The sequence below is a fragment of the Ruditapes philippinarum genome, unplaced genomic scaffold (genome assembly GCF_026571515.1).
Source record: "Ruditapes philippinarum isolate M1 unplaced genomic scaffold, ASM2657151v2 ctg121_1_1_1_1, whole genome shotgun sequence".
In the NCBI taxonomy this organism is placed as follows: Eukaryota; Metazoa; Mollusca; class Bivalvia; order Venerida; family Veneridae; genus Ruditapes; species Ruditapes philippinarum.
Window position 1 is genome coordinate 46,875 of NW_026861840.1, and position 10,170 is coordinate 57,044.

Below are 10,170 nucleotides of genomic sequence, written 5' to 3' on the forward strand. Positions count from 1 at the left end.
CTCATGTAGGAACTGGCTATATGTGTTGTGTTTTATGTAGATGCATGTGTGTGGGTGTGCAATTCAAGGGAGATAAGTCTGCAGTACATAGACATCGTAAGTTGCTGTAATATGGGATTTGGAGTTGTCCCCATTTAATTGTGTTTGCCTTTTCTTTTCAGGTTTATCTTTCTTCTCCGTCTCTCTTAATTCTTTAAAGAATGACTATTTTAGAATGGCTATTTTTGTGAGTTTTTTTATCTATGGGTTGTATATAATATAAACATGTATAGATGAGACCATAATAAATGAATAAATAAATTAATTAATAGTAAAACAATGATTTGTGAAATGGTTGTCTGTGCTCTATTTATTCTAAGTGTGTATTAAGTTTTAACATCTGACATGCTTGTTGACTATTCGATAATTACTTTTAGCTTAAATATAATATTCTGAATTTGATATTTACGCTATTTTCAATTTATATTTTCATGTTGCAAAATTGTTATATGTTTATTTGTTATTTTCACTTTATAACATTGTATTATTATGTAAATCACTTAAATATGGAAATAAAGAGTATATAACGAGTTTGAGCTACCCTGTAATTTGTATTCTGGCCAAATGTGGAATACCTGAATCGTCTTTACATTGTGTTAAAAAACAGTTGCCAATTTGTTTAAAATGAGCCGGTCCATGGACTGTAGGATGAGTAAGAATACTACTGTCAAACATCTTATATATACACACAGACGCTGGTATCTAAACATAAGATGTAACGTAAACACCGGCTTGATTTGGCGTTGACCTAATAGAATGATGATAATTAATACGGATATCTGCTTAGAATAGCACCAAAATAGATTTTCAACTTATGTCTTCTTAATTTTCGTTTGCTCTTTTTGTTTTAAGTTTTCAGTATGAATTACAAACCAAATGCCTTTTCTGTTAATTTTGCTTTAAAAAATAACTGTAACTACATTACGCAATATAACATTATCTGGAAAAATAGATGAAAATAATTTAATACTAATAGTATGACATTTAATTATGCATGACTTTTGCTGTAAGAGTATTTATAACATCCTTTATTACTTTTGTAGGTATAAGGGAACCAGATAAAATATATAGTTTCTTATATAAAAGATGAGCTTGACATAATAGCAGTGTAAAACTGCAATTAATGATGGTCGTAAAAATCAGTGCAAGGTAAAGTAAACGATCATGTATCATGTATCTATGTTACTTTAATATATAATTATTGCCAATAAATTGTAGGATTTTATATTTTCTGTTCTTAACAGATATTTTATTTACATACAAACACAGACCATTATCTTTCTTTTATAAGCGTTTATTTTATATTACAGGATCTATTTCAAAATATGTAAATGGCAGTTGACGAGTTGCATATGAACTTGATACAATGTATAAGAAGTTGTATATTGGCTGAGAACACGTCCAAGTACTTTAAAATCCTGACATCATGATAGAAAGTCTGTAAATCATAAAAATGGAAACAATATTTCAAATCTTATTTTCATAAATATTTCTGTGCATTATTAATTTACAAAATAGATACAATTAACTCAAAGAAATATGTTATGGCACAACATGTGCCTAAAATAATTAATCCTAACATAATAGAATTAGACTTATATTTCAAACAATTTCCAGAGAATTCTCTTGTAGAAATAACAGTTCCTTTCGATCCGACAAAATCTTGAATTTGAACTGAATTATCTGATAATTTCATTCAAAATACTGATTTTTATGAAAAATTTGGTCCACGATACGGACGATGGTATATCAGGGTTGCATGTTTTATTTAACATTATCATCTTTCTTAATGCGCCTAATTGATCTATCGTTTTAGCTAACAAAACAGTATATTGTACACTCTCATTTAGTGATAATGTTGTTGTTGTTGTTTTATATTTCTCTGGAGTCGAACAAACCGTTGTCCTTATTTCTCTAACTTCTGTTTTGAGTCAAACAAGCCACTGTTCTACTGTCTAGCAATTAACAACTAAAATGACAACATTTAATTATCATTTATTTCAATTCTTGCACATGTACAATCTTATCAATTCATGAACTGGATTCCTTGTAGAATGTCGTTGCATGTCCGCCACATGCATGTGCTGCCTTAGGATCCAGTTGATCTCTGGTTATAGTCGTCACAGCAGTGGTACTTAAAGCGCTCAGTAAACGCAGCTGCAATAAATTAAACGCGACACTTTTGATTATGGGAAATATTTGAAACTATACTACAACGAAAGGAATAAAAAATGTTCAAAAGTATTATTATAATTATCATTATTATTATTATTATTATTATTATTATTATTATTATTATTATTATAATTATTATTATTATTATTATTATTATTATTATTTTTATTATTATTGTATATAAACTTTGATTATGTATTAACAAATAAACTAAATAACGATCGAAGAAAAAAAAATCAGATTTGTACCAAAAATATACGACAAAATGTACCCCGGCAATTACGTTATTTTTAGGTCGGTTTCAAAAAGACAAATAAAGCTTACCTCTACTGCCCGTATACCAGCGTCTGTGTGGATAGCCGACTTTTCACTGTCGCTTAATGCAAATACGTAACATTCCTTGGCGCTAACTACAACCATCATTTGCTGAAAATATATTTTAAGTTTATCAAATTTTAGATATACTTGAATTATATTATTGTATATGTTCAGGATGGGGTTGAATCATGTATAAGTGTCCATGCAATCTATGTGTTGTCAAAAAGCATTTAAATATACAAAATGTATAGCTATTTTAGTAATTTTTATTATAAAATAACATAGTAACGTTATCGTGGAACAAAACAATCACTTACAGAGTGAGACTCGTAGATAAACTTGAAAGATTCTCTCGCTGGAGGCTCCCTCGTGGTGTTGGTGTGATGGTGCGAATGGTTATGTGTGTGATTGTGGTTATGAACATGGTGAGGTCTTTGTGTTGTTGTCATACACTGAAACAAACCATGTTGTATTATACATATTACACAGAATTAGCATTTCAATTATCAGAATTAGCGTTAAATTTCAAAATTAACGGATATCCTTAGATAGTACCTTATAGCGGTATCATAATTTGAGATGAAATCACTATTATCGTGTTGGGCATATCAAAAAGAATACACATGTACAGTAACGTTTGATTAAGTATTCCAATTTTATTTGCTAGCTATAAATCCAGCAGTAATGAGTAGGACAACAATGGCTACCGCATCATTGTGTAAATTAATGTTGATATCCACAACTTTGTGAATAGTTGAAAAATTCTTTTACTTTTTTATGTTAATGATACAAAATAAATCTGTTTTGATATGATATAGACGATATTTGTTTGTTTGTGTGTAAGATGAAATAAACTTACATCTTACACAACAAACAGACACATTTTCTTTTTATTTTATGCTTTAAAACAAGTTAAAACGAAATTTCCATAATTTTAACGTTAATATTAAAATCTGTTTCCCCCATTGAGAGCCCCATTTAGAGGGAATTTCTCATTAAAAACAAGAAGTCTTGAGCTGAGAAATAAGTCCACTAATCAAGGTTAAATGACGGTGATATTTATTCATTTTATTGAAAAAAATATGAATGATCGCTTGTTTTAATAATAAAAACAAACAAGTCTTGTAGGAGAAAAAGTCCACCCATCCATCCAAATTTCTGTTACTTACTGCGAATTTATATTAGACCTGGCTTTGTAAAATGTAAGCGGCAGCCATTTTTTAAAGTTGTGTATGTCATGGGAGGAAAATAATTGTGTAAGATTCAGAAGGATATAATTTGGATCAGTTAGTCATACACCTTTTTAAAAGAAAAAAAACTTATTTGAGGATTGTAACAGACAAAAAATAAGTGTTGACAGAAGCGAAAACATTCAGAAAAGGAGCTAGGAAAATGGAAAACTTGGAAGCTTGCTAAGGCATTGTAAGGAACGCTGGGTTGTTTTACTTATTTTACGAGTGATGGCTGTCAATGCTTTTCAATTTTTCATAAAGCATATGGCAGTTATTGCTCGTAGAATACTTTAATATGTCCAAATGTCATCAAGAGCAGTTTAGCATGGGGAAGGAATGTATTTTTCAGACTGTAAAAACGAAACAAAAAAATTTAGAGACGAAATTTTGTGATTGGAATTTGAAGGAATAAAAGTAAGTTTTTTCTCTTTATTACTTTTGACATTTAAGTTATTTATCTATTTCAGCTTTGCTATTTTTTTAACAGCCTGATATTGGCAGAATTATCAGTAAAAATAAAATTCAGGTACCACATGGGGAAAATCTTAAAAAAGTAGTTTTTGTCATTGAAAAAAGTGAAATTATATTTTGATAATTTTCACTGAAATTATCAAATATAATTTTCACGGATAAATCAGTAATCCACTGAAAAGCATAAAATAAATGAAAATATTTTTTTCAAGTAGATTATATATGTGTCAGTTTTTCATGATTCAAATTTAGGGTATGAATTAATTTATACGTTTCCGACTTACAAATAAGATCACTACCGAGAGTATAGTATGAAGACATATCAAAACTTACGCTCGGCTAGATCTCATTCAATCCAATATGATTAAAACACATCGCACATACTATATTTTAAGGCCCACCATGTCCTTACAAATGCTTATTTTGGGGATACTTCCCTAGTTCGTTAGTTAACAGTACCATCTTTTTCTTCTGCTGTTTTCTTTGGAAATCAGTATAGTTATATAAATTTTAGTATTTTGTATGGAAGTCAAAATACTAATATGTTTACATTTTTCTTTATTTATGACAAATTATTTCACATTTAGAGCTATTTTTTCAGGTAACAAGGATCTAACATGCTCTTAAACCAATATTGAAACGTTATGAAACTCATGTTTGCCTTTTCTAAAAAAATAAATTATTATTTGTTTTTCTAAAACATAATGTGCCTTTACTTTGTATAAGAAATAAAGCATATATGATTCAGGTGACTTAAGTCCTATATCAATTCTATAAATGAAAAAGCTGAAACATAAATACGTTACCATAACATATGAAACACAGACAAAACAAGCTAGTAGAATCCTGAGCATGATGTTCCTCTTGATCGCCAGCTGAGTAAGACAATGATACTGGTCCTCAATTTGATTCGTATTTATAGTTGGTCACAATTTATATTAAGTAACTTGTTATCATCATTTCTGTTCAGTTCTAAATACAGATATAAGTAGACATGGCACATTTTGATAGATCCATATGTTCACATCGCAGACTTAATACAAACGATCTTAGTTAACCCATTTATACCGAAATAAACTTTCAATTCGTGACCTTATTGTTTGCACTTTATCCCATTTAAGAATCTTATGTAAACGAAGAAACATTTACTTAGCAGAAATATACATTTTTCTGTAAACAGAAAATCAAGATTTGACTAATACTTTTATTTTGTCGTTGCGTACGTTTTAATTAAATACATTATGCCTTAGTAACGAATATTCTACCTTCTCAAGAAAGATGAAATTCAAATTTTATCACCTTTTAAAAATGGTTTAAGAGCATGTTAAATGCACATTGCCTGCATTGAATATGAAATAATTTGAAAATATAAACAAAGTAACATTTTTACTTCCATACCAAATACTAAATCAAAATATGTACTGATTAGTTAATAAAGACAGAAGCAAAAATGTATCTGGGCAATGAGTACTTTTGGACACCAAAAACTAAAAAGCTGAGAAATAGCATTAAAAGCTCTATGAGACATAATGGGTTTTAAAATTAAGCAACAAAGCTAGACAGATTTATCAAAGTGGGGCAAACTCTTGTTTTAGTGTTTGAAATTCTTTTTGTTTAAAAACAATGAAGTATTTGAAATCAATCGTAAGATGTCAACTTTAATAAATCTATAAGCCAGTGAAGGACAAATGATTGTTAATAAAAAGAAGAATTCTGAATAACAGTTAATCTAAACGATTTAAGCACATGTAATTTTGATTCAATTATCTTTGAACCTTATTTTTTACTCCTTTTTCTCTGTATAAAAATCTGTAAAAAATTAAAAGACGGTAATTTTTATTGTCTTTAATATTTTGTAAACTATTTGACCTTTTGAATGGTTAAAATTTTGATTGAATTAACCTGTTGACCTATCTGCCCGAGATGACACATATAACCAAGGAAAGCTTAGATTGTTCTAAATTTGAGAGTTGATAGTCATAATATATTATATAAACAAATAATACGCAGGTGATGGACGAAAGGTAGTTCAGCACATTAAAATGTGAGAACTTTGTGCCTTTTTGACCTTAATATTTGTACGAAATACATATATAAATATGTGTTCGTTACCTTGTACATGTTACTCTAAAAGAGTTTTAGTAAGGTTTCGTTACTAATTGTTAAAAATGTTAAGTTGAAATCGAAGACATCACCCCCTCCCCCCACCCCACTCCCCTCAATGTGCATAAAACGCGCTTGACTTTACAACGATTTTCACCAAATGCTTCAATTAATTGCTATATATTCTATACGTTTCCAGGCACAAGTTCGATCCTGAAATAGTGCATAGAGGACCACATCAGGTCTTTCTGAACAAATAAAAGCTGGTTAGTCGCCATATTTACATCTACATGATACTCTCTAACAATCAAGACTGACTATAACTGGAGGCATAACCTCTGCTATGTTGGTGCGACGTAACCAACCCCCAACCCTTAAAATGATTTCACGGGTATGAATATGACAAAGTTCATATTTGATAGATGAAACATCTCCTGCCGCGTCTGCATGCAAGAAGTAAAAAAACAACATTATACTTTATACTTAAATAGAATTATAATGCAATAAAACTAACATGCAAGTGTTGACAATGAATAAATTCAAGTATTAATGCATGCAATCTTGCATTTAAGACATTTACAGGATTTATGAATTAGAATATTAACTTTTACTCTCCTGTATGTACGTACATTTGTACAAGGTGGTGTACTGCACACATGCTGCAGTTTTGTCGTTTATTTGGTTACATGGCGTGTATGTATTGGCCTGGCTCTATACTTGTAGCACATTCATGCCATTATCACCACGTACGCACGCATGCACAAACACAATTGTAAATTGTATTATACCAATTGTAAAACTTACTGAAATTTTAAATTACCATGACACAATCGACGAAATACTTTATTTAAAAACATATTTAACATTTAGACATGATGTTACAATTGTAAAAGTATTATAGGAGTATAGTAAATCAGTTTCATTATATCCAAACTGATATATACATTATCACATTTCCATGCCAACAAAAAGTTTATATTCTAATGCATGTTTAAGGCCCATAAAATCATTTGAAAGGATGTGAGGTATTATTAACAAAACTTATTATGTTTATCTTTGGAGAAATCGTCTGAATCTGTTTGAATTTTATAATGTTGTTTTTTTTACGTTATTTACGTAAGGACAGTCATTATGCTATCTCTTAAGATATAACTGCCCTATATGGTAACATTATATATGTTTTAGCTTGATAAATATAAAAATGCTGCATATGAAAACTTATATAAAGATAATGAATGTCACTTATGAAAATGTAAGGGAAACAACTCTCAATGCTTTCTTTCTGATGTCGCGACTGAGAGGTGCATGAACCCTGCCTGCTAAAGACGGTTTTATTTGTTCTATTGTTAAAAACAGTAACTTGACACTAACATACTAAAATTTATTTATATACAATACTAGTTGACACAGCATCAAACATCATAATGATTTATATACGTACTATGATCTGAAAATATATAAAATTTTATATTTTTGATTAATTTAATATGTGTTTGTCACTAAATCATTATAAATGGGTTTAAACTAAATTGACTGTTACTCAACTAATGTATCGTATTTAGAATTCAAAGGGCCACATTTCATTGTAATCTGATTCTTAGTGTACAAAGTAGCAATTGTTTTGTAAGAAAGACAGTTTGGCCAGTCATAGTGATTTGTTTATTTTTACGATGAACAAATACACCCTGCAACAGACGGAAATGAATAGTTCCAGTTTCATTTTTCATATCGAAAGCATTTTTGACCAAAAAGCATTAATGACCAAAAAGTACTTTCTTTGTTTTTTTTATTTTTGTCTTAAAAGATCGTAGTTCACCACAATATTCTAGTGATAGGATTATTTGGTCAGAATTCTATGTAACAGGTGTAGTGGTGGGGTTAATGTCAATAAACACTTGATATGTTTATATGATTTATTCTAGCAAGAATAAAACCTGTAATAAAATAAAACAACAATAAGACATCACATTACAAACAAATATTTTACAAGACAAATACATTTCACAAAATACATAATACAAAATATTACAGAACAATTCAAATTACAATAAAAACAATTTCACAAATAAATAAATATATACAAATATACACACCAGGCTTGATAGAAGAGATTCTTATTTAATAATTAATGTAAATAAAAAGCAAGCATGTCTATAAAGAAATAACTTAAAGCTCACTATATTTTAGATCTTTTCACTTCGAAAACGAGACAAGGAGTGGTCAGTTATCAAGAAAATATTACATTCTAGAACCAAATCAACTAAAAATAACTTTCATACAAAATCAATCATCCATCACTTGCAAAACCAGTTTAATCACCCATAACATAGGAACAAAGACAAACATGAACACATAACACCACAAAAGATTTGGTTTGGCCTTTAAGGGAAATTACTACTGTAAACATTCTAAAAAGATAACTTTGCTAATTTCAACCTTATCTACACACTCCCCCTCTAGTTAAAAATGACACCGGCATTTTCTTAAACAATTATTAATGAAACCTGGATTTATAAAACAATAACCATGTCCGTGAAGTACGCGGGCTAACGGGCTAGCAGTCTAGCGGGCTGACAGTATGAACTGAGCGGGCTAGCAGTCTAGCGGGCTAACAGTGTGAACTGGGCGGGCTAGCAGTCTAGCGGGCTAGCAGTGTGAACTGGGCGGGCTGGCGGGCCAGCGGGCTAAAATCTAAAACTTTATTAATTGAACATAAAAACGTTATGATACATTACCTGGCAATGTGAAGTGGGCGGGCTAACAGTGTAGCGGGCTAGCAGTGTGAACTGGGCGGGCTGGCGGGCCAGCGGGCTAAAATCTAAAACTTTATTAATGAACATAAAAATGTTATGATACATTACCTGGCAGTGTGAAGTGGGCGGGCTAACAGTGTAGCGGGCTAGCAGTGTGAACTGGTTGGGCTGGCGGGCCAGCGGGCTAAAATCTAAAACTTTATTGATTGAACATAAAAAACGTTATGATACATTACCTGGCAGTGTGAAGTTGGCGGGCTAGCAGTGTAGCGGGCTAGCAGTTTGAACTGGGCGGGCTGGCGGGCCAGCGGGCTAAAATCTAAAACTTTATTGATTGAACATAAAAATGTTATGATACATTACCTGGCAGTGTGAAGTGGGCGGGCTAACAGTGTAGCGGGCTAGCAGTGTGAACTGGGCGGGCTGGCGGGCCAGCGGGCTAAAATCTAAAACTTTATTGATTCAACATTAAAACCTTATGATACATTTCCTAGCAGTGTGAATTGGACGGGCTGACAGTGTAGCGGGCTAGCAGTGTGAACTGGGCGGGCTGGCGGGCCAGCGGGCCAGCGGGCTAAAATCTAAAACTTTATTGATTGAACATAAAAATGTTATGATACATTACCTGGCAGTGTGAAGTGGGCGGGCTAGCAGTGTAGCGGGCTAGCAGTGTGAACTGGGCGGGCTGGCGGGCCAGCGGGCTAAAATCTAAAACTTTATTAATGAACATAAAAATGTTATGATACATTACCTGGCAGTGTGAAGTGGGCGGGCTAACAGTGTAGCGGGCTAGCAGTGTGAACTGGGCGGGCTGGCGGGCCAGCGGGTCTAAAATCTAAAACTTTATTAATGAACATAAAATGTTATGATACATTACCTGGCAGTGTGAAGTGGGCGGGCTAACAGTGTAGCGGGCTAGCAGTGTGAACTGGGCGGGCTGGCGGGCCAGCGGGCTAAAATCTAAAACTTTATTGATTGAACATAAAAACGTTATGATACATTACCTGGCAGTGTGAAGTGGCGGGCTGGCAGTGTAGCGGGCTAGCAGTGTGAACTGGGCGGGCTGGCGGGCCAGCGGG

At 32.1% G+C, this 10,170-nt stretch overlaps 1 protein-coding gene across 1 annotated transcript; it reads right to left on the reverse strand.

Moving 5' to 3' along the window:
• Positions 1-2,018: 2,018 nt before the first annotated feature.
• LOC132716993 (uncharacterized) lies at positions 2,019-5,190 on the reverse strand. Its single transcript, XM_060700344.1, has 4 exons — positions 5,042-5,190; positions 2,850-2,984; positions 2,539-2,640; positions 2,019-2,196 (listed from the first exon to the last, which is right to left on the reverse strand). Exons 1-4 carry the CDS (start codon positions 5,087-5,089, stop codon positions 2,071-2,073), a joined length of 411 nt encoding a protein of 136 aa, XP_060556327.1. The 5' UTR covers positions 5,090-5,190; the 3' UTR covers positions 2,019-2,070.
• Positions 5,191-10,170: the final 4,980 nt, after the last annotated feature.

Excerpts from the sequence above, each read along its gene's own strand:
- LOC132716993 (XM_060700344.1), bottom strand. The coding sequence starts at position 5,089 with ATGCTCAGGATTCTACTAGCTTGTTTTGTCTGTGTTTCATATGTTATG. Across the intron at positions 2,641-2,849 it reads TTATCTACGAGTCTCACTCT|CAAATGATGGTTGTAGTTAG; the intron begins GTAAGTGATTGT and ends ATATATTTTCAG. Across the intron at positions 2,197-2,538 it reads CTGGTATACGGGCAGTAGAG|CTGCGTTTACTGAGCGCTTT; the intron begins GTAAGCTTTATT and ends AATTTATTGCAG.